The sequence below is a fragment of the Heterodontus francisci genome, chromosome 49 (genome assembly GCF_036365525.1).
Source record: "Heterodontus francisci isolate sHetFra1 chromosome 49, sHetFra1.hap1, whole genome shotgun sequence".
Lineage (NCBI taxonomy): Eukaryota > Metazoa > Chordata > Chondrichthyes > Heterodontiformes > Heterodontidae > Heterodontus > Heterodontus francisci.
Genome location: NC_090419.1, coordinates 10,527,576 through 10,551,292, shown reverse-complemented (window position 1 = coordinate 10,551,292; position 23,717 = coordinate 10,527,576). Strand labels below are relative to the sequence as shown.

General features: G+C 53.2%; 1 protein-coding gene across 1 annotated transcript in view; it reads left to right on the top strand.

Moving 5' to 3' along the window:
* Window positions 1-23,717, top strand: part of LOC137358244 (voltage-dependent L-type calcium channel subunit alpha-1D-like) — a 170,443-nt gene that overhangs the window by 18,112 nt on the left and 128,614 nt on the right. The window contains exons 6-14 of the mRNA XM_068024140.1: window positions 2,456-2,608; window positions 3,792-3,988; window positions 6,109-6,212; window positions 7,938-8,107; window positions 11,949-12,023; window positions 12,116-12,200; window positions 18,477-18,503; window positions 19,276-19,436; window positions 21,644-21,869. Coding sequence (XP_067880241.1) covers window positions 2,456-2,608; window positions 3,792-3,988; window positions 6,109-6,212; window positions 7,938-8,107; window positions 11,949-12,023; window positions 12,116-12,200; window positions 18,477-18,503; window positions 19,276-19,436; window positions 21,644-21,869 — 1,198 coding nt within the window. The remainder of the gene's footprint in view (window positions 1-2,455; window positions 2,609-3,791; window positions 3,989-6,108; window positions 6,213-7,937; window positions 8,108-11,948; window positions 12,024-12,115; window positions 12,201-18,476; window positions 18,504-19,275; window positions 19,437-21,643; window positions 21,870-23,717) is intronic.

Genomic DNA, 23,717 nt, shown 5'->3' with positions numbered 1-23,717 from the left:
CACATATAGACCCAGGCCGGTAATGGATGGCGAGTTCCCTCCCCTCACTGAACAAGTTGGGTTTTCCGACAGGCTCGTGATCACTTTATCTGATCAGAAAACGGTGACGGCACAGAAAGAACCCATTCGGCCCATCGTGTCCCTGCCGACTCACTGCAAGGGCAACTCACTAAGTCCCAGTCCCCCGCCCCTTTCCTGTAGCCCTGCATTCTCTTTGGATCATTATCCAATTCTCTTTTGAAGGCCCCGATCGAACCTGCCTCCACCACACTCTCAGACAGTGTATTCCAGATCCTAAACACTCACTGAACCTGCCTCCACCACACTCTCAGACAGTGTATTCCAGATCCTAAACACACACTGAACCTGCCTCCACCACACTCTCAGACAGTGCATTCCAGATCCTAAACACTCACTGAACCTGCCTCCATCACACTCTCAGTAAGTGCATTCCAGATCCTAAACACACACTGAACCTGCCTCCACCACACTCTCAGACAGTGCATTCCAGATCCTGAACACACACTGAACCTGCCTCCACCACACTCTCAGACAGTGCATTCCAGATCCTGAACACACACTGAACCTGCCTCCACCACACTCTCAGACAGTGCATTCCAGATCCTAAACACTCACTGAACCTGCCTCCACCGCACTCTTAGACAGTGCATTCCAGATCCTAAACACTCACTGAACCTGCCTCCACCGCACTCTCAGACAGTGCATTCCAGATCCTAAACACTCACTGAACCTGCCTCCACCACACTCTCAGACAGTGCATTCCAGATCCTAAACACTCACTGAACCTGCCTCCACCACACTCCCAGACAGTGCATTCCAGATCCTAAACACTCACTGAACCTGCCTCCACCACTCTCTCAGACAGTGCATTCCAGATCCTAAACACACACTGAACCTGCCTCCATCACACTCTCAGACAGTGTATTCCAGATCCTGAACACACACTGAACCTGCCTCCACCACACTCTCAGACAGTGCATTTCAGATCCTAAACACTCACTGAACCTGCCTCCACCACACTCTCAGACAGTGCATTCCAGATTCTAAACACACACTGAACCTGCCTCCACCACACTCTCAGACAGTGTATTCCAGATCCTAAACACTCACTGAACCTGCCTCCACCACACACTCAGACAGTGCATTCCAGATCCTAAACACTCACTGAACCTGCCTCCACCACACTCTCAGACAGTGCATTCCAGATCCTAAACACTCACTGAACCTGCCTCCACAACACTCTCAGACAGTGCATTCCAGATCCTAAACACTCACTGAACCTGCCTCCACCACACTCTCAGACAGTGCATTCCAGATCCTAAACACACACTGAACCTGCCTCCACCACACTCTCAGACAGTGCATTCCAGATCCTAAACACACACTGAACCTGCCTCCACCACACTCTCAGGCAGTGCATTCCAGATCCTAAACAGTCACTGAACTTGCCTCCACCACACTCCCAGACAGTGCATTCCAGATCCTAAACACACACTGAACCTGCCTCCACCACACTCTCAGGCAGTGCATTCCAGATCCTAAACAGTCACTGAACTTGCCTCCACCACACTCCCAGACAGTGCATTCCAGATCCTGAACACACACTGAACCTGCCTCCACCACACTCTCAGACAGTGCATTCCAGATCCTAAACACACACTGAACCTGCCTCCACCACACTCTCAGGCAGTGCATTCCAGATCCTAAACAGTCACTGAACTTGCCTCCACCACACTCCCAGACAGTGCATTCCAGATCCTGAACACACACTGAACCTGCCTCCACCACACTCTCAGACAGTGCATTCCAGATCCTAAACACTCACTGAACCTGCCTCCACCACACTCTCAGACAGTGCATTCCAGATCCTAAACACTCACTGAACCTGCCTCCACCACACTCTCAGACAGTGCATTCCAGATCCTAAACACTCACTGAACCTGCCTCCACCACACTCTCAGACAGTGCATTCCAGATCCTAAACACTCACTGAACCTGCCTCCACCACACTCTCAGACAGAGCATTCCAGATCCTAAACACTCACTGAACCTGCCTCCACCACACTCTCAGACAGAGCATTCCAGATCCTAAACACTCACTGAACCTGCCTCCACAACACTCTCAGACAGTGTATTCCAGATCCTAAACACTCACTGAACCTGCCTCCACAACACTCTCAGACAGTGTATTCCAAATCCTAAACACTCGCTGTGTTAAATAGTTTTTCCTCATGTCACCATTGATTCTTTTGCCAATCACCTTAAATCGATGTCCTCTGGTTCCGGATCCTTCCGCCAATGGGAACAGTTTCTCCCTATCCACTCTGTCCAGAACCCTCATGATTTTGAACACCTCTATTAAATCTCCTCTAAACATCTCTAAAGAGAACAGCCCTAGCTTCTCCAGTTTTCCTGTTGTCTGTGTGTTCTGCAGGTTTACAGATTGTGTTGAACTCCATCATGAAAGCAATGGTGCCATTGCTCCACATCGCACTCCTTGTGCTGTTCGTCATCATCATCTACGCCATCATTGGACTGGAGCTGTTCATTGGGAGGTTACATAAGACCTGCTTTTATATTGGCCAGGGTAAGTTAAGTTCTTTGACAGCAGCCTCCAAACCCACGACCTCTACCACCTAGAAGGACAAGGGCAGCAGACGCATGGGAACACCACCACCTGCAAGTTCCCCTCCAAGTCACACACCATCCTGACTTGGAACTATATCGGCCGTTCCTTCACTGTCGCTGGGTCAAAATCCTGGAACTCCCTTCCTAACAGCACTGTGGGTGTACCTACCCCACACGGACTGCAGCAGTTCAAGAAGGCAGCTCACCACCACCTTCTCAAGGGCAATTAGGGATGGGCAATAAATGCTGGCCTAGCCACATCCAGGTCATAAATTTTTACAATCCACCCCACCCACTCTCCTTGCACAGTCACTGTGTCGGATTCAAGGCTTCTCTCCCAGGCTCCTTGACTCTGGGAGGCATCACAGGTGACCCTGAACCTGTCTTTAACCAGCCACCTGTACTGGGCTGTGGGGTCGGGTGGGGAGGGAGGGAGGGAGGGTAGAGGGTTGGGAGAGGATGTAGAGTTTGCTCTTTCACCTGCCCCCTCCCCTGAGGCAAATTTGTAGCAAGTCTGACCCCTCACCTCGGCAGTGACCCGGGGAGGGGGAACACACTTGGAGCTGCAATTACGTAGTGAGCTAGCGGGCTTCTTAATCTAAGTGGCAGCCGTGGTTCAATGCCTACCTCTGAGGCACAAGCTTGCGGTGTTCAAGTTCCTATTCAGGGTGCAAAAATCTTTTCCTAATACAGCAGAGGAGGAGGCTATTCGGCCCTTTGAGCCTGTGCTGGCTCTTTGAAAGAGCTGTCTAATTAATCCCACTCTCCCCCTGCTCAATCCCCATCGCCCTGTAATTCTTTCCCCCTCAAGTATTTATCACCAGTTCCCCCTTTTGTAAGTTACTATTGAATCTGCTTCCACCGCCCTTTCAGGCAGCGCTTTCCAGATCACAACAACTCACTGCGTCAAAAAACATTCTCCTCGTCTCCCCTTCTGGTTCCTTTCCCGATTATCTTAAACCTGTGTCCCTCTGGTTACCGACCCTCCCGCCACCAGGAACAGTTTCTGCCTCTCTACTCGATCAAAACGCCTCGATTAAATCTCCTCTCGACCTTCTCTGCTCTGAGGCGAACTGCCCCGGTTTCTGCAGTCTCTCCACGTCCCAGTAACCCCCTTATCGCTGGTGCCCTTCCCTTTACAGATAACCTGGTGGAGGAGGACCCATTACCCTGCGCCTTCTCTGGCCATGGGCGGCAGTGTACCCTGAACGGCACAGAGTGCCGGGGCCGTTGGCAGGGCCCGAACGGTGGCATCACCAACTTTGACAACTTCTTCTTCGCAATGCTGACCGTCTTCCAGTGCATCACGATGGAGGGCTGGACTGATGTCTTGTACTGGGTGAGACCCTCAACCCTCAACCCTCAACCTTCAACCCTCGACCTTCCACCCCTCAAACTGTTTAGACTCCCCCCCCCCACCTCTGCCAGCACCATAATTTCCTGTCCAAGCCCACTAGGCCTCTTCCTTTTTCCCTCCCTCTCTCTCTCTGTCACTCAGATTCTGAGTCTCATTGGATCACGGTGTTAACACTTACCTGTTAATTAACCCCCTTCCTCCTGTGTTTCACAGAGACAGGTTTCCCCGAGCACTAAACACTTGATGGTGGAGGATCTGGGACAGTCTCTGCTGATAGATCGTCGGCCCAACTAGTCCAAGATTGGCTTACAGTTTCTCTCCCTTTTGAGCCCTTTGAAGAACCATTGAAAACCCTGCTCCTTTGTATCCCAGAGTTTGCTGACATCAAAAGCACATGTCACAGATTAGACCTCATGATGTCTCTCCTCCTGAATCCTTTGAAGACAGTTCATTCATGTGAACAGTTGTTATTCCAAAGCTAACTCCCCTAAATAAGACTCCCCAGTGCTTGTCCACCATCTACAAAGCACAAGTCAGGAGTGTGATGGAATAAAAAAAAACCTTTTAACTCAACTGTTCCTAAATCTGTTGGAGGAACAGCTTTTGTTCACTGTTATCTCTCCGTATCAGGGTTGTTCAACACAGGACCCACGAGCCAGGATCCTCGCCCACTAAATGTTTCCATTTGGCCCATGGATGTATTTCAGAGATGAGAAATTTCCGACTGTTGTCTTCTTCCAGACTGGCTTTTTAAAAAATCGCGCTGTCAGTTTCACAGCTGACAGGTGCCACATGAGAGTGGGAACAGCACTTTCTGAACTTTGGACAGATTCGGGATTTTCTGGCTGGCTTTTTAAAAAAAAAGTCGGAACCTGCCGGAAAACCCCAAGTCTGTCCGAAATTGGGAAACTACTGTTCCCAATGTCAGCACCTGTCAGCTGTGAAACTGACAGCGTGATGTTTTCGAAAAAACTGACCAACCACAAAGCTGCTGTGCAGAGCACTCCTGCTCCCTGCAACTGAGAGAGAGAGACAGGGAGAGGGGGAAAGAGGGGGGGGGGGGGTGGTAAGAGACAGAGAGAGGGAAGAGAGACAGAGTGGGGGAGGGGAGTGAGAGAGAGAGGAGGGAAAGAGAGAAGGGGAACAGAGAGAGAGAGGTATAGAGAGGGGGGCTAGAGAGAGGGGGAACAGAATGCAAGAGAGAGGGGGAACAGAGAGCAGGGGACAGGGAGAGAGAGGGGGGACAGAGAAAGAGCAGGGGACGGTGGGGGGGGGACACAGACAGGGGAACACAGAGAAGGGGGAACACAGAGAAGGGGGACACAGGGAGAGAGACAGAGAGAGAGAGACAGGGAGAGAGAGTGAATCCGGAATACTCCCCATCGCTACAAGAAGTTTGTGGGCAAACATTGACTACTTGTGCGAGGAAAAAAAATGCCAGGTTTCTCACGAAATCAGTGTTCAACATAGTGACGAGAAAGTAAGTCAATAAATTAATCTTCTCATTTAAAGCTGCTTCACAAAAATGCACATTTGTTTTTGTTTTGATTAATAGTGAGATATATTTTTAATGCCTTTATCTTTCTGAAATTATCTCACCAGCCCCCTAAGTAAGACAAAAATTGTAATGTGGCCTCCGCCATGTGAAGAGGTTGGACAACCCTGATATAGATCGGAAATAGTTGAGGCCCCAGCACTGATCCCTGTGGCACTCCACTAGTTACAGTTTGCCTTCCTGAAAATGCCCCATTTATCCCGACCCACTGTTTCCTGTTAGTTAGCTGATCCTCTATTTATGCTAATATATTGCCCCCAACACCATGAGATTTTATCTTGTGTCGTAACCTCTTATGCGGCACCTTATCAAATGCCTTTTGGAAATCCAAATATATGTATTTACGATTGTCTCAATCCAAGCTCGAGTGTACATCAGACCACAGCACTCCCTCCGTCTTTCTGTCAGTCCATCCTTCTGCCCTCTCACCCTCCCTGCCTCCTTTACTCTTCCCCTTAGCCATTCCGTCCCTGCTGCGTATACCTTCCCCCTCCTTCTCCAGCTGCTTGCATGACCCTAACTCCCTCCGCTCTCTCTTGCTCTATAGATGCAGGATGCCATGGGCTACGAGCTACCCTGGGTTTACTTTGTCAGCCTGGTGATCTTCGGCTCCTTCTTTGTGCTTAATCTGGTCTTGGGCGTGCTGAGTGGGTGAGTCACTCCTTGGAGTGGGGGAGGGGTGCTAGGAGGCCATTCTACACAGCCCACACATTCCCCCGCTATCCCTGTGCTTAATGAACTGACAACGATCCCGGCCGAAACTGGCGGGGATCACCAGACCATAATAGTCACCAGGGTAATCGGGCTGACAGATGCTACATCCACCAGAGAGGGCAGACGGGGGCCTCAGGTTTAACGTCTCATCCTGAAAGACAGCCCCTCCGACAGTGTGGCGCTCCCTCGGTACTGACCCTCCGACGGCGCGGCGCTCCCTCGGTACTGACCCTCCGACGGCGCGGCGCTCCCTCGGTACTGACCCTCCGACGGCGCGGCGCTCCCTCGGTACTGACCCTCCGGCACACTTGGAATACGGACACAGTTCCGGTCTCTATATTGGTAAAAGGATATAGAGGCACTGGAGAAGGTGAAAAATAGATTTACGAGGATGATCCCAGAACTGAGAGGTTATAACCATCAGGAAAGATTGATCAGTCTGGGGGCTCGTCTCTCCAGAAAAGAGGCGGCTGAGGGGTGACCTGTTTGAGGTCTTTAAAATGATGAAGGGGGTTTCGATCGGGTAGACGTAGAGAAGATGTTTCCACTTGTGGGGGGGAGACCAGAACTAGGGGGGCCGTCAATATAAGACAGTCAGGAATAAATCCAATGGGGAATTCAGGAGAAACTCCTTTCCCCAGAGAGTGGTGAGAATGTGGAACTCGCTCCCACAGGGAGTGGTTGAGGTGAATAGTATCGATGTATTTAAGGGGGAAGCTGAATAAGCACACGAGGGAGAAAGGAATAGAAGGATATGGTGATGGGGGGGAGATGAAGTAGGGGGTGGGAGGAGGCTCGTGTGGAACAGAAACACCAGCACGGAAAGGATGGGCCGAATGGCCTGTTTCTGTGCTGTGTCCTCAATCTATTAAGATCCCACCCTATTCTTTTTGGCAGTGGTTCATGTTTTGGTGTAAATCCAGTAATTTATTTATCAGCGTTTGATGACATTCTCTTGAAGAATTCCATGGGGAAAAGACTGTAAAATTAAAGTACTTTCAAACGGAATCGGTGAGAAATGTTTAATGGACCCACCGCAATGGAGTATTTCCCTTTTGGAGAGAAGGGGACACCGATGCTGCAACTCAGCGGTGGAATAATACAAGAGTAAAACAGATTAACTGGGTGTGGATCGCATTGCTGTATTTGGGATCTTGCTGTGCACAAATTGGCTCCTGTATCTCCTACATTACAACAGTGACTACACTCCGAAAAAACTCCTTCATTGTCTGTGAGGCGCTTCGAGACGCCCAGACGTGGTGAAAGGAGCTGGAGGGACATGAGGTCTTTCTTTGTACAAGTCCCGGCGTCTTGACAGGAGGGCGATGCACACCACAGTCTACTAGCCAGCCAGTGACCACTCCTTGTTACATGAGGAAAGGGCCACAAAGAGCTGCTGCTTGGAAAAATAGTCGCACCTGGCCACTCTTCAAGTCCTGGAGGGCGGCAAGCTCTTCGACTATGGGTGTCGTCACAGGCCTGGAACCGGCTGTGCTACCAGGAGGTGTTGTGGCAGGTTGCATGGGTGGGCAGTGGTGCGGGGGGGGGGGCGGGATACAGGGGGGCTGGGGGTGCTTCTTAAATCCCTATCCTCCCCCGACCCCCCTCACCCCGCCTTCTCTGTTTCTCTACCGCCCCCCCCCCCCCCCCACCCCCTTACAGAGAGTTCTCCAAGGAGCGGGAGAAGGCCAAAGCTCGAGGCGATTTCCAGAAGCTGAGGGAAAAGCAACAGCTGGAGGAGGACCTGAGGGGCTACCTGGACTGGATAATGCAAGCTGAGGACATTGACCCTGAGAACGAGGATGAGGAGGAAGAGGGCGGCAGACGGAACCGTGAGTCAATGGGCGCTACTAGACAGTGGCAGACTATTTGACTGTGGAGGCATCAAAGCCCTCATGCTTGACCTTCCCAGGTGGTGAGGTGGGTGGCGGGTCGGGAAGGTTTGTAGACATGGCGATGAGGAGCTGGGAGATTGGCTGTGACGGTTATCTTTACCCCTTCCTAACACCAGGGGCAGTACTGAGCGAGCGCGGCACTGTCGGAGGGTCAGTACCGAGGGAGCGCCGCACTGTCGGAGGGTCAGTACTGAGGGAGCGCCGCACTGTTGGAGGGTCAGTACTGAGGGAGCGCCGCACTGTCGGAGGGCCAGTACTGAGGGAGCGCCGCACTGTCGGAGGGTCAGTACTGAGAAGATATCGATGAACTGGTCAGGTGGGCAGAACAGTGGCAAATGCAGTTTAATACAGAGAAGTTGGAGGTTATGCATTTGGGGAAGGCTAACCAGGCAAGGGGAATACACAATAAATGGGAGGATACTGAGAAGTGTGGAGGAACAGAGGGGCCTTAGAGAGCATGTCCACAGATCCCTGAAGGTGGCTGGACAAGTAGATAAGGTGGTCAAGAAGGCAGAGGGGATACTTGCCTTTATTAGACAAGGCAAGAGCTGGGAGGTTATGGAACTGTATAAAACACTGGTTAGGCCACAGCTGGAGGACTGTGTGTAGTTCTGGTCAGCACACTATAGGAAAGATGTGATTGCACTAGAGAGGGTACAGAGGAGATTTCCGAGGATGTTGCTCGGACTGGAGAATTTTAGCTGTGAGGAAAGATTGGAAAGGCTGGGGTTGTTGTCTTTGGAACAGAGGAGGCTGAGGAGAGATTTAATTGAAGTGTATAAAATTATGAGGGGTCTAGGGAGAGCGGATAGGAAGGAGCAATTCCCATTGGTTGAGGGGTCCATAACCAGGGGGTATAGATTTAGGGTAGGAGGTTTAGAGGGGATTCGAGGGGAAATCTTTTCACTCAGAGGGTGGTGGGGGTCTGGAACTCACTGCCTGAAAGGGCGGTAGAGGCAGAAACCCTCAGAACATTTAAAAAGTGCTGGGATATACAGTTGAAGTGCCTTAGATGACAAGGCTATGGACCAAGAGTTGGAAAGTGGGATTAGGCTGGACAGCTACTTGCTGGCTGGCAGGGTCACGATGGGCTGAATGGCCTCCTTCCGCTGCTGTAAATTTCTATGATTCTATGAGCCGATCTGGGTCACTTTATCACATTGCTGTTTTTTTCGGGATCTTGCTGTGCACAAATTTCCTGCTGCGTTTCCCACATTGTAACAGTGACCGCACTTCAGACTCTGCCCCATTGAGTGTGAGGCGCTGGGGAAATGCAAACCCTTTATTTCCCTCCGCCCCGGGGAGCCTGGGAGCTCCCGGCCCAGCTCCATGGCAACCAGGCAGGGGATGGAAAGTTCCAGGTCGTCTGCCTCCGCAGATGGTGAGACTTTAATCAGGGATTAACTGTCCGGCCCCCATCTCTAGAGCTTACAGTCAGCAACGCAAACTTTAATTGAAAATAAAGATTATCCTTTTCCCGAAGAGTATCACAGAATGATACAACAATAATTTGCATTTATTTAGCATCGTAACGTAGTGAAATGCCCCCAAGGTGTTTCACAGGAGTGTAAATAAGACCCCGAGACACATCAGGAGATGTTAGGGACGGGCGACCAAAAGCTCAGTCAAAGAGGTCGGTTTTAAGCAGCGTCTTAAAGGAGGAGAGAGAGAGGCGGAGAGGTTTAGGGAGGGAATTCCAGAGCTTAGGGCCCCAGGCAGCTGAAGGCACGGCCGCCAATGGTGGAGCGATGGGAATCGGGGGATGGTCAAGAGGCCGGAATTAGAGGAGGGCAGAGATCTCGGAGGGTTGTAGGGGCTGGAGGTTATAGAGATAGGGAGGGTTGTAGGGGCTGGAGGAGGTTATAGAGATAGGGAGGGTTGTAGGGGCTGGAGGAGGTTACAGAGATAGGGAGAGTTGTAGGGGCTGGAGGAGGTTACAGAGATAGGGAGGGTTGTAGGGGCTGGAGGAGGTTACAGAGATTGGGAGGGTTGTAGGGGCTGGAGGAGGTTATAGAGATAGGGAGGGTTGTAGGGGCTGGAGGAGGTTACAGAGATAGGGAGAGTTGTAGGGGCTGGAGGAGGTTACAGAGATAGGGAGGGTTGTAGGGGCTGGAGGAGGTTACAGAGATTGGGAGGGTTGTAGGGGCTGGAAGAGGTTACAGAGATAGGGAGGGTTGTAGGGGGTGGAGGAGGTTACAGAGATAGGGAGGGTTGTAGGGGCTGGAGGAGGTTACAGAGATAGGAAGAGTTGTAGGGGCTGGAGGAGGTTACAGAGATAGGGAGGGTTGTAGGGACTGGAGGAGGTTACAGAGATAGGGAGGGTTGTAGGGACTGGAGGAGGTTACAGTGATAGGGAGGGCTGTAGGGACTGGAGGAGGTTACAGTGATAGGGAGTGTTGTAGGGAATGGAGGAGGTTACAGTGATAGGGAGGGCTGTAGGGAATGGAGGGGGTTACAGCGATAGGGAGAGAGGGCGAGGGGCCATGGAGGGTTTTGAACACGAGGATGTGAATTTTAAAATGGAGATGAAGCAGAACGGGAGCCAGTGCAGGTCAGTGAGCACGGGGGGTGACGGGTGAACAGGACTCGGAGTGAGTTAGAATACAGGGGCAGCAGAGGTTTGGATCACCTCAAATTGGCAGCCTGTTGTGCCCATCTTTGAAAGTTCTATCCAATTAATCCCACCTCCTCCCGCCCCCTACTCTTTCCTCCATATCTATCCCTGTAATTTTTCCCCTTCCAGTATCTCTCCAATTCCCCCTTTTGAAAGTTATTATTGAATCTGCTTCCACCGCCCTTTCAGGCAGCGCGTTGCAGATCACAACAACTCACTACGTCAAAAAACATTCTACTCGTCTCCCCCTCTGGTTCTTTTCCCCGATTATTTTCAATCTGTGTCCCTCTGGTTACCGACCCTCCCGCCACTGGGAACAGTGCTCAGTGACGCTCAGTTTGGGTTCCACCAGGGCCACTCAGCTCCTGACCTCATGACAGCCTTGGTTCAAACATGGACAAAAGTGCTGAACTCAAGAGGTGAGGTGAGAGTGACTGCCCTTGACAGCGGGAGGAGGAGGAGGCCACTCAGCCCCCTCGGACCTGTTACACAGGAGCAGGAGGAGGCCATTCAGCCCCTCCAGCCTCTTCCACCATTCAATGGGATCATGGTTGATCATGTGACCTAACTCCATATTCCTGTCTTTACTCCAAATCTCTTAATACCTTTGGATAACAAAAATCGATCAATCTCAGATTTAAAATTAACAATTGATCCAGCATCGATTGCCGTTGGCGGGAGAGAGTTCCAAACTTCTCCCACCCTTTGTGTATAGAAATGTTTCCTAATTCCACTCCTGAAAGGTCTGCCTCTCAGTTTTAGTCTCTACTCCCCCAGTCCTAGACTCTCCGACCAGCGGAAACGCTTTCTCTCTCTCTACCCTATCAGTTCCCCTTAATATCCTGAAAACTTCAGTCAAATCACCCCTGACTCAGCTGCCCTCCCGAATGCGATGGTGGTTTGATATTAAATTAGGGGAGTGGGCCGTCCATCAGTGAAGTGGAGGCACAGGGTGCTGGGCGGGCGGGGGTGAAAGGTCATGTCCTGCTAATCCCGGGCTTTCGCTTCCCGGATGTTTTGCTTCAGCCTCTGCAGGGAATACCATCCTGTTTTCCCTTCTCTTCCCACATCTCTCCGCTGCTTCCTGACTCACTCTCTCTCTCTCTCTCTCTCTCTCTCTCTCTCGCCCTCGGCTCCGGTTCCTGTTGCACTCTCTTCGCCAAGGTGTCACCCTGGCCGACATCGCCAACAAGAAACGGGGGAAGCTCGGCTGGTTCAGTGCCTCCAATGAGACGCACGGTAAGTCAAACGCCGTCAGCCAGGGTTTGTCGATCCTTGTGTCACCCGCCTGACCACACGTCCCCGCCCACTAACGCTTTCTCTGTCAACAGCGAGCCTTCCAGCCAGCGAGACAGCATCGATTAACACTGAGATCGTTGGCGAGGAGGATCAGATGGGCTGCTGTGTCAAGTGCCTGTGAGTAGGCCTGTGTGTCCATTTAATTAACAGGGAGAAGCATGGCCCACTATCCCAGGACAAGTACAGCACGGGGTTAGATACAGAGTAAAGCTCCCTCTACACTTTCCCCATCAAACACTCCCCAGGACAAGTACAGCACGGGGTTAGATACAGAGTAAAGCTCCCTCTACACTGTCCCCATCAAACACTCCCCAGGACAGGTACAGCACGGGGGTTAGATACAGAGTAAAGCTCCCTCTACACTGTCCCCCATCAAACACTGCCAGGACAGGTACAGCACGGGATTAGATACAGAGTAAAGCTCCCTCTACACTGTCCCCATCAAACACTCCCCAGGACAGGTACAGCACGGGGGTTAGATACAGAGTAAAGCTCCCTCTACACTGTCCCCATCAAACACTCCCAGGACAGGTACAGTACGGGGGTTAGATACAGAGTAAAGCTCCCTCGACACTGTCCTCATCAAACACTCCCAGGACAGGTACAGCACGGGGTTAGATACAGAGTAAAGCTCCCTCTGCACTGTCCCCCATCAAACACTGCCAGGACAGGTACAGCACGGGATTAGATACAGAGTAAAGCTCCCTCGACACTGTCCTCATCAAACACTCCCAGGACAGGTACAGCACAGGATTAGATACAGAGTAAAGCTCCCTCTACACTGTCCTCATCAAACACTCCCAGGACAGGTACAGCACAGGATTAGATACAGAGTAAAGCTCCCTCTACACTGTCCCCATCAAACACTCCCAGGACAGGTACAGCACGGGGTTGGCTGTTCTCTGATTGGGAAGCCTGAGTGTTGAGTGCCGGTGGCAGTTGGAGGTTGCAGAGGTGGAGAGAGGAGCTACACTGAGCAAGGGAGAGCAGCTACAAACAAGCAGAGGAAAACTCCAACAACAATCACCTTTAAAAGAGAAGAAAGCGACATTCTTTTTTTGTTGGAAACAAGGCTTTGTCTGGAGGTGGGTGCTGAACACCAGTAATTTACTTTGGACTGTTGACCCCAGAGGGTCGGCCCTCCCAGCTGGAGCCCTCCACCAACCAGGAGACACCTGACCCGGTTATAACCGAGAATGCTGCCCCATCTGCTGGGCCTGTGGGTGCTGTCGGAGCGGGAGATGGCCTCCTCTCTCCACCTCCGGTCTCGGCTCCGGCTGGATTTCCGGAGTCGGGAACTTCTGTCTCCCCTGGACCACTCATTGGCCTGAGGACGGAGGTGGAGGGGGGTCCTGAACTGCTGGCGCCCACTGGCTCCAGTTTCACGGTAGAACCCAGAGAGGACTCCTCCGCCATCGATCCTGGGGGTGGAATCGTGACGGAGGCGGGACCAGCTGGCGCGGCCGGGACGTCCGCCCCACAGTGTGTGGTGGATGTGTCGGCCGCTGGCGGTGATGACCCGGAGGAGGATGGGGATTCGGTGTGGGGCACGGAGGATGACCTTGATTCCATCGCCAGTGAGGTGGTGGAGTCCCTCGTGCCTCCCACCGAATCTCCTCTCATCCCCACGGCAGAACTCCGGGATTTCCTCACGGTTTGCAGGGTTTGCCGCAATAAAGTTCAGCTGGCCCTCTGCCGTTGGTCGAATCTGGCGCTGATCATCCAGTCCGTCCGTGCCGCCCTCAAGAAAACAGGCAAGCACGCGGGTTGCTGGGGGAGTGGAAGGCCAGGTGCACTTCCACTCCCTCCTCACAGTGAGCTGTTGGTGACGGGTTTTAAGTACCTTTGACATGAAGATAACCATAGCCAGCCTCAACATCAACGGCAGCAGGGGGTCTCACCGCAGATTTCACAATCTCTCAGTCCTCAGGGAAGGGAGATATGCGGTGAGCTTTCTGCAGGAAACCCACACCGTTCCGGGAGACGAAACCACCTGGCTCCTGGAGTGGCAGGGTGGGGTCTACATGAGTCACCTCACCCCTATTTCTAGTGGGGTGGCTATCTTGTTGGCCCCGACTTTTCAGCCGGAGATCTTGGGGGTCAAGGAGCTAGTGCCGGGCCGCTTGCTCCACCTCGCCGTTTGCCTGGGTAGCGTGCCGCTCCACTTTGTGAACGTGTACGCGCCCAGGCCCGGCGCGTTGCAAGTGCGCTTCTTTGAAGAAGTGTCCGCTGTGTTGAGCTCCATCGATAGCGGCGAGTGCATCATCCTCGGGGGGGATTTTAACTGCACCCTCGAGGTGGGGGATCGCTCCGGTCCCCAGCGCGGCCAAGCGTCGGTGGAGAAGTTGAGGGGACTGATCAGCTCCCTTAACTTGGTGGACATCTGGCGGAATCTCCATCCCGACTCCAGCGCCTTCACGTGGAGGTCTGGAGGAGGGGGGTCGCGAATCGACCGCCTCTACATTTCGCAGGCGTACGTCTCCCGCGTCTCAGCGGCCTCCATGCGGCTGGTGCCGTGCTCGGACCACCGCCTGGTGTGGGGGAGTTCACTCCGCTCCGCACGCAGGCGGGGTCCGCGTACTGGCACTTTAACAACCGGCTGCTGGAGGACGAGCGATTTCGGGACTCGTTCTGTCGATTCTGGGCCGACTGGAGAAGGAAGCAGGGGGGCTTCCCCTCCTTGAGGCGATGGTGGGATGTGGGCAAGACTCACATCTGCGTCTTCTGTCAGGAGTACGCGAAGGGGTGGACCAAGAGGCGGGAAGCCGAGATCGGGCGTCTTGAGAGGGAGGTGCTGGACTTGGAGTCCCGCCTCGGTCATGCCGTCGCGGACCCGGCCCTGTGGCAGGCGTATAAAGAGAAGAAGGGCGCGCTGAGGGACCTGCAGCTCATAGGGTCCCGAGGCGCGTACATGAGGTCGCGGATCCAGATCCTGGAAGATTTGGACCGCGCCTCACCCTTCTTCTACTCGCTGGAAAAATGGCGGGGGGTCCGTAAGCAGCTCATGGAGCTGCTGGCCGACGACGGATCCTCCATCACGGATCCAGAGGGAATGGGCCTCCTGGTCCATACTTATTACAGTGCGTTGTTCTCTCCGGATCCGTCCAGCGAGGATGCGCGCAGAGTTTTGTGGGAGGACCTGCAGCAGGTCAGCCCGGAGGGCGCCGAAGGATTGGAGGCTCCGCTCACGTTGGCGGAGCTGACTGGCGCCCTCCACCAGCTCTCAAGGGGCAAATCCCCAGGGCTGGATGGGTTGACCGTGGAGTTCTTCAGTGCGTTCTGGGACGTCCTGGGGGACGATTACGCGCGGGTCCTGGGGGAAAGCCTGGCGACCGGGGAGATGCCCCTTTCGTGGCGCAGGGCGGTCATCGTCCTGCTGCCAAAGAAGGGCGATCTCCGCCTGCTTAAAAATTGCCGTCCGGTCTCCCTCCTCAGCACGGATTATAAGATCTTTGCCCGGGCTATGTTTACCCGCCTGGGCTCCGTGCTGGACCACATTATCCACCCCGACCAGTCCTGCACGGTCCCGGGCCGGTCCATCCAGGACAGCATCCACCTGGTCCGGGACCTGATCCATCTTTCCCAGAGGACTGGTCAGTCGGTCGCCTTTCTCTCCCTCGACAGGGTGGATCACGATCACGATTACCTTTTCGGGACTCTGCGCGCTTTCGGACTTGGGCCGCATTTTGTGGCCCGGGTCCGACTTTTATACGCCGCCGCAGAGTGTCTCGTCAAAGTTAACGGGTCCTTGACGGCGCCCCTTCGCTTTGGGAGAGGAGTGCGTCAGGGATGCCCCATGTCCGGCCAATTGTATACCATCTGTGTGGAGCCCTTCCTGTGCCTGCTTCGCAGGAGGTTGACGGGATTATCTCTGCGCGAGCCGGCCATGCGGGTCGTCCTCTCGGCTTACGCCGACGACGTGCTCCTCGCAATCACAGATCCTGTTGACTTGCGGAGGATGCGCGACTGCCAGCAGACCTTTTCTGCCGCGTCCTCCGCGAGGATCAATTGGGAGAAATGTTCCGGACTCCTGGTGGGTCAGTGGCGGGTGGACTCCCTGCCGGAGGAGATGACACCTTTTGCTTGGAGCACCACGCACTTCCTCTATCTGGGAGTCCACCTTAGCCCCGCTGAGGAAGCCTGGCCGGCAAACTGGCAGGAGTTGGAGGCAAAAGTCACCGCTCGGCTGGGGCGCTGGACAGGACTGCTCCGAGTGCTTTCCTCCAGAGGCCGAACGTTGGTCATAAACCAACTGGTGGCCTCCATGTTGTGGTACCGGTTGGTCACTTTGGCCCCGCCCCCTGCATTTGCCAACAAGATCCAGAAGAAACTCGTCGATTTCTTCTGGGGCAAGAGGAAACACTGGGTCTCTGCCGCGGTCCTGAGTCTCCCGATGGAGGAGGGTGGTCAGTCGCTGGTGTGCGTCCGCACCCAGGCTGCGACTCTCCACCTTCGGACCCTGCAGAGATACCTGTACGTCGAGCGTCCTCCCAGATGGTGTGCGCTGGCGACGTATTTTTTCTGCCAGTGTCACTGCCTTCAAGACAACACGCAGCTCCCGGTGGAGTACGTTAGCCGCGCCTCTCTGAGGGAGTTGCCTGTCTTTTACCGGGATCTATTCCGAGTCTGGAACATGGTCGCCTCCAGTCAGGGTGCTCCCCCGCCGGCGGAGGAGAGCACCTCGGCTGTCCGGGCGGCCGACTCCGGGGTCGGTCCGGCGGGCGGAGGAGTAGCCGAAACCCCCGGGACGCCCCTCACTGCGGGTGACGAGGGGGCTCGGGAGTGCGGAGCGATCCCGGCCGGAACTGCTCATCGGACCCAGGCCCCGAAACCCTCCTCGGGAGCCGGTCCCGCACAACCCGAGCCGCCTCTTGGAAATGCCCTCCGTGCCATTCCAATCGGCGCGGAGGGGTTTCCTGTACGGGCTGCTCCTGCACACTCTCCACTTCCTCGCCCTCGTCAGCCGGCCGGACACGCCCTGGCGGTCCGCGTTGCCATCTGGCGGCGAGGGGAAACCCTGATGGAGGTCTCTCTACGCAGGAGTCTTCCCCCTTTACATCGGGGACCTGGGGTGGAGGGTGCTGCACAGAGCAGTCCCGTGCAATAGGCTTTTAAGTAGGTTCACGGACTCCCAGGCCACCTGTACTTTCTGCGGCCTGGACGAGTCCGTGTTCCACGTTTATACGGAGTGTGCGAGGTTGCAGCCCCTCTTTGAGTATCTGAAGGGGCTGCTCCTCAAATTCTGGTTGCACTCAGTCCCACGCTCCTGATCTTTGGGCACCCGGTGCGGAGGGGCTTGGGCCGGGAGGAGGATCTCCTCGTCGGTCTGCTCCTGGGCCTGGCCAAGGTGGCAATTCACAGGTCCAGGCTGCGGGCCGTCGGGGGTTCCGTCCTCCCCGATTGCCTGCCCCTCTTCCGCGGTTACGTTCGCGCCCGGGGGTCCCTGGAGAAGGAGCCTGCGGTGTCAGCCGGTACGCTTGAGGCCTTCCGCGACCAGTGGGCACCGCAGGGACTGGAGTGCATCGTCGACGCCGAGAATGGCATTTTAATTTGAGTATTTTTGTTTATTTATCTGGTTTTAATAAAGTTTTTTTAAAACTGTAAATACGTATATGAAGGGGGCCTGAGGAATAAAGGCCCTCTCGACGTGAAAAAATAAAAAAAAAAACGGGGTTAGATACAGAGTAAAGCTCCCTCTACACTGTCCACATCAAACACTCCCAGGAGAGGTACAGCACGGGGGTTAGATACAGAGTAAAGCTCCCTCTACACTGTCCCCATCAAACACTCCCAGGACAGGTACAGTACGGGGGTTAGATACAGAGTAAAGCTCCCTCTACACTGTCCCCCATCAAACACTCCCCAGGACAGGTACAGCACGGGGGTTAGATGCAGAGTAAAGCTCCCTCTACACTGTCCCCCATCAAACACTCCCCAGGACAGGTCCAGCACGGGGGTTAGATACAAAGTAAAGCTCCCTCTCCACTGTCCCTCATCAAACACTCCCCAGGACAGGCATTGCGTTGGTTCTCCCTGGGCACATTTATCACATTGCTGTTTGTGGGATCTTGCTGTGCACAAATTGGCTGCCACGTTTCCTACTTTACAACAGTGACCACCCTTCAAAGGTACGTCCTTGTCCGTGAGGCCCTTTGAGACATCCTGTGCTGATGAAAGACGCTGCAGAGATGGATTCTCTTTCTACCCTGATAAAATGTGCGATAATCTGTGCTGTCGAATTCTGCAAACACTTCCCCCCCACTCCGTCCGTCAGTCCGTCTCTATCGAACTGCCGTCAGTGTAGGTTAGACATGCTCTCAGTGAGAGCTTGGCCGTTTGTCTTTGACTCCTCTCCCTGTCTAACGTCCAGCCTTGTTATCTTGTTTGCTGCAGGGTGAAAGTCTCCAAGACACGTGTCTGGTGAGTGGCCTGGTTGTCGTATTCTGATCGCGTGAGCTTGTCCCCTCTCAGACGGGCACGATACACCCACCTGCACCAGCCCCCCACAGCCAACCTCGATGGCATGTCTGATGTGTGGCGGGCTCTGTCAGGTCCTCCTATCACTGACCTGTGGCATAAGAATATAAGAACATCAGAAATCGGAGCTGGAGTAGGCCATTCGGCCCTTCAAGTCCGTTCCGCCATTCCATGAGAAAGTGGCTGACCTTCCACACCATTTTCCTCCACTATCCCCCGTATCCTTTGATGTTGTTTTAATATGTAGAAACCTATCAATCTCAGCCTTGAACATACTCAATGATTGAGCTTCCACAGCCCTCGACTCCCCCCTCTCCCCCAGCCAGGGGAAACATCCTTCCTGCATCAACCCTGTTGAGCCCTGTAAGAATTCTGCATGTTTGAATGAGATCATCTCTCATACTTGTAAATGTAATCCTCTTGTAATGAAGGCCAACATACCATTTGCTTTTTTGATTGCTTGCTGTGCCTGCTATGTCAAGGGGTCGGGAGGCTATCATTGTTTACAGCCCCCCCTGGGCTAGGGAGGTCACCATCCATTGACGTTCCCCCACACCTGATGTCCAGCCTGCGGGCCAAAGCCCCAATCTCGTTGCCCCCGCTCACCCCGCCTCCAATCTGAGCCGCCACTCCACTTCACTCTACCCGCCAGTTCTGCTTCACGGTGCCCCGCCGCTGGGCAGACTTTCACGCCGGTTCCCCTGTGCCTTTGCAGCAAGCGTTTCCGGCGTTGGAACCGCTGGTGCCGGAGGCATTGCCGCGCTGCGGTCAAGTCGGTGACGTTCTACTGGATCGTGCTGCTCCTGGTCTTCCTCAACACTGCCACCATCGCCTCGGAGCACTATAACCAGCCGGAGTGGCTGACCCAGACTCAGGGCAAGTAGACAAGCTGTTAACCTCCGTCTCGCCTGGGCTAACCCACCGCACCCTCCCCCTCATCCCTTTGAACCTCCCCGCCCCCAAACTCCCGCTGTACCTTCACACCACACTGGGTATCAGCATTCCTTGACATTCCATGACAATCCTACAAACCCCGCCCCCACCCCCCCTGCCTTTCTGGCCCATTCTTTGTTCCCCACCCCTTGTCCCACCTTTTCCCCGTTAAGGAACGCATGGCCTTACATGCAAATTTGTAAGTTGAGTCGCAAGGTTTCAGCTGGATTTTGTTTATTCATTCATGGGGTGTGGGCACCGCTGGCAAGGCCCAGCATTTATGCCCCTTGAGAAGCTGGCAGGCAGCAGCCTCCTTGAACACAGCTGAAAGTCTTGCTCGGCCATTTCAGTGAAGAGTCAGCCACGTTGCTGTGGGTCTGGAGTCACATTGTAGGCCAGACCGAGTAAGGACAGCAGATTTCCTTCCCTTTCTCCCCTTCGCACAGAGAAGGTGAAGGTGTGATTGAGTAGAGGTATTCAAAATTCTGAGGGGTTTTGACAGAATAAATAAGGAGAAACTGTTTCCAGTGGTGGGAGGGTTGGTGGGACTAATTGGATACCTCTACCACAGAGCTAGCACATGCCCCGATGGGTGAATGGCCTGCTTCCGTGCTGTAAGATTCTGTGATAGACTTGGGGTAACACACCTGATACAAGGTGCTGGAGAATTCACCACGTCTCAGCCTTTCAGCTGGCAGGATATGGAGTTTCCAAGATAACGCCCAGCCATTTCACATCAAACAGAGTCTATCTCACAGGAAACAGAGTCTATCTCACAGGAAACAGAGTCTATCTCACAGGAAACAGAGTCTATCTCACAGGAAACAGAGTCTATCTCACAGGAAACAGAGTCTATCTCACAGGAAACAGAGTCTATCTCACAGGAAACAGAGTCTATCTCACAGGAAACAGTGTCTATCTCACAGTAAACAGTGTCTATCTCACAGTAAACAGAGTCTATCTCACAGTAAACAGAGTCTATCTCACAGTAAACAGAGTCTATCTCGCATCAAACAGAGTCTATCTCGCATCAAACAGAGTCTATCTCGCAGCAAACAGAGTCTATCTCGCAGCAAACAGAGTCTATCTCGCAGCAAACAGAGTCTATCTCGCAGCAAACAGAGTCTATCTCGCATCAAACAGAGTCTATCTCGCATCAAACAGAGTCTATCTCGCATCAAACAGAGTCTATCTCGCATCAAACAGAGTCTATCTCGCAGCAAACAGAGTCTATCTCGCAGCAAACAGAGTCTATCTCACAGCAAACAGAGTCTATCTCACAGCAAACAGAGTCTATCTCACAGCAAACAGAGTCTATCTCACATCAAACAGAGTCTATCTCACATCAAACAGAGTCTATCTCACATCAAACAGAGTCTATCTCACATCAAACAGAGTCTATCTCACAGCAAACAGAGTCTATCTCACAGCAAACAGAGTCTATCTCACAGCAAACAGAGTCTATCTCACAGCAAACAGAGTCTATCTCACATCAAACAGAGTCTATCTCACATCAAACAGAGTCTATCTCACATCAAACAGAGTCTATCTCACAGTAAACAGAGTCTATCTCACAGTAAACAGAGTCTATCTCACAGCAAACAGAGTCTATCTCACAGCAAACAGAGTCTATCTCACATCAAACAGAGTCTATCTCACATCAAACAGAGTCTATCTCACATCAAACAGTCTATCTCACATCAAACAGAGTCGATCTCACAGCAAACAGAGTCTATCTCACATCAAACAGAGTCTATCTCACAGTAAACAGACTCTATCTCACAGTAAACAGAGTCTATCTCACAGTAAACAGAGTCTATCTCACAGTAAACAGAGTCTAGTTCATAGTAAACAGAGTCTATCTCACATCAAACAGAGTCTATCTCACAGTAAACAGAGTCTATCTCACAGTAAACAGAGTCTATCTCACAGTAAACAGAGTCTATCACACAGTAAACAGAGTCTATCTCACAGTAAACAGAGTCTAGTTCATAGTAAACAGAGTCCATGTAATGAGAGGGTAGAAGCATGATTATTTCCTGGGTAAAATGTAATGAGTGGAGGTTAGTTGCATCATTACAGAGCAGTAACAGACGAGGTGCATTGGATCCTGTTCTTTTTAACTGCTACCAGCTCCTTCCCTTCCCTAGACATTGCCAACAAGGTCCTGCTGGCTCTTTTCACCTGCGAGATGCTGCTCAAGATGTACAGCTTGGGGCTCCACGTCTACTTTGTCTCGTTCTTCAACCGTTTTGACTGCTTCGTGGTGTGCGGCGGAATCGTGGAGACTATCCTGGTTGAATTTCAGATCATGTCGCCTCTGGGCATCTCTGTGCTGCGATGTGTACGTCTCCTGAGGATATTCAAGTTCACCAGGTGAACTCCGTCTTTGGTCCAGTCCGTCCTGGTTCAGCGGCCCTCGTGGCTGCCGACAGTGCTGGACTGTTCTATGATTCATTGTCTCAGGCCCTTTTGGCTGTTTGAACCCTTTGCAGCCCTTCATTCCAAGGCAAGTCGATCCATTGAATGGTTGGAACCACTTGCCGAGGTCATTCAGAGATCAATTGGACTATTCCTGGCTGACCTCCCATCCCCCCACCTGCCGTAACCTTCAGCTAATCCAAAACTCTGCTGTTTATTTCCTGACATGCACCAAGACCCGTTGAGCCATCACCGTCCACATGCTCGCTGACCTACACTGGCTCCTGGTCTGGCAACACCTCCATTTTAAAATTCTTACCCTCGTCTACAAATCCCTCCATTGGCCTCACCCTCTCATCCCTATCTCTGTAACCTCCTCCAGCCCCTACAACCCTCCCTATCTCTGTAACCTCCTCCAGCCCCTACAACCCTCCCTATCTCTGTAACCTCCTCCAGCCCCCTACAACCCTCCCTATCACTGTAACCTCCTCCAGTCCCTACAACCCTCCCAATCTCTGTAGCCTCCTCCAGCCCATACAACTCTCCCTATCTCTGTAACCTCCTCCAGCCCCCTACAACCCTCCCTATCTCTGTAACCTCCTCCAGCCCCTACAACCCTCCCTATCTCTGTAACCTCCTCCAGCCCCTACAACCCTCCCTATCTCTGTAACCTCCTCCAGCCCCCTACAACCCTCCCTATCTCTGTAACCTCCTCCAGTCCCTACAACCTTCCTTATCTCTGTAACCTCCTCCAGCCCCTACAACTCTCCCTATCTCTGTAACCTCCTCCAGCCCCCTACAACCCTCCCTATCTCTGTAACCTCCTCCAGCCCCTACAACCCTCCCTATCTCTGTAACCTCCTCCAAATCCTACAACCCTCCCTATCTCTGTAACCTCCTCCAGCCCCTACAACCCTCCCTATCTCTGTAACCTCCTCCAGCCCCTACAACCCTCCCTATCACTGTAACCTCCTCCAGCCCCTACAACCCTCCCTATCTCTGTAACCTCCTCCAGCCCCTACAACCCTCCCTATCACTGTAACCTCCTCCAGTCCCTACAACCGTCCCTATCTCTGTAACCTCCTTCAGCCCCTACAACCCTCCCCATCTCTGTAACCTCCTCCAGCCTCTACAACCCTCCCCATCTCTGTAACCTCCTCCAGCCCCTACAACCCTCCCCATCTCTGTAACCTCCTCTAGCCCCTACAACCCTCCCCATCTCTGTAACCTCCTCCAGCCCCTACAACCCTCCCCATCTCTGTAACCTCCTCTAGCCCCTACAACCCTCCCCATCTCTGTAACCTCCTCCAGCCTCTACAACCCTCCCTATCTCTGTAACCTCCTCCAGTCCCTACAACCCTCCCCATCTCTGTAACCTCCTCCAGTCCCTACAACCCTCCCTATCTCTGTAACATCCTCCAGCCCCTACAACCCTCCCTATCTCTGTAACCTCCTCCAGTCCCTACAACCCTCCCCATCTCTGTAACCTCCTGCCCCTACAACCCTCCCTATCTCTGTAACCTCCTCCAGTCCCTACAACCCTCCCTATCTCTGTAACCTCCTCCAGCCCCTACAACCCTCCCTATCTCTGTAACCTCCTCCAGCCTCTACAACCCTCCCTATCTCCGTAACCTCCTCCAGTCCCTACAACCCTCCCTATCTCTGTAACCTCCTCCAGCCCCTACAACCCTCCCTATCTCTGTAACCTCCTCCAGCCCATACAACCCTCCCTATCTCTGTAACCTCCTCCAGCCCATACAACCCTCCCTATCTCTGTAACCTCCTCCAGTCCCTACAACCCTC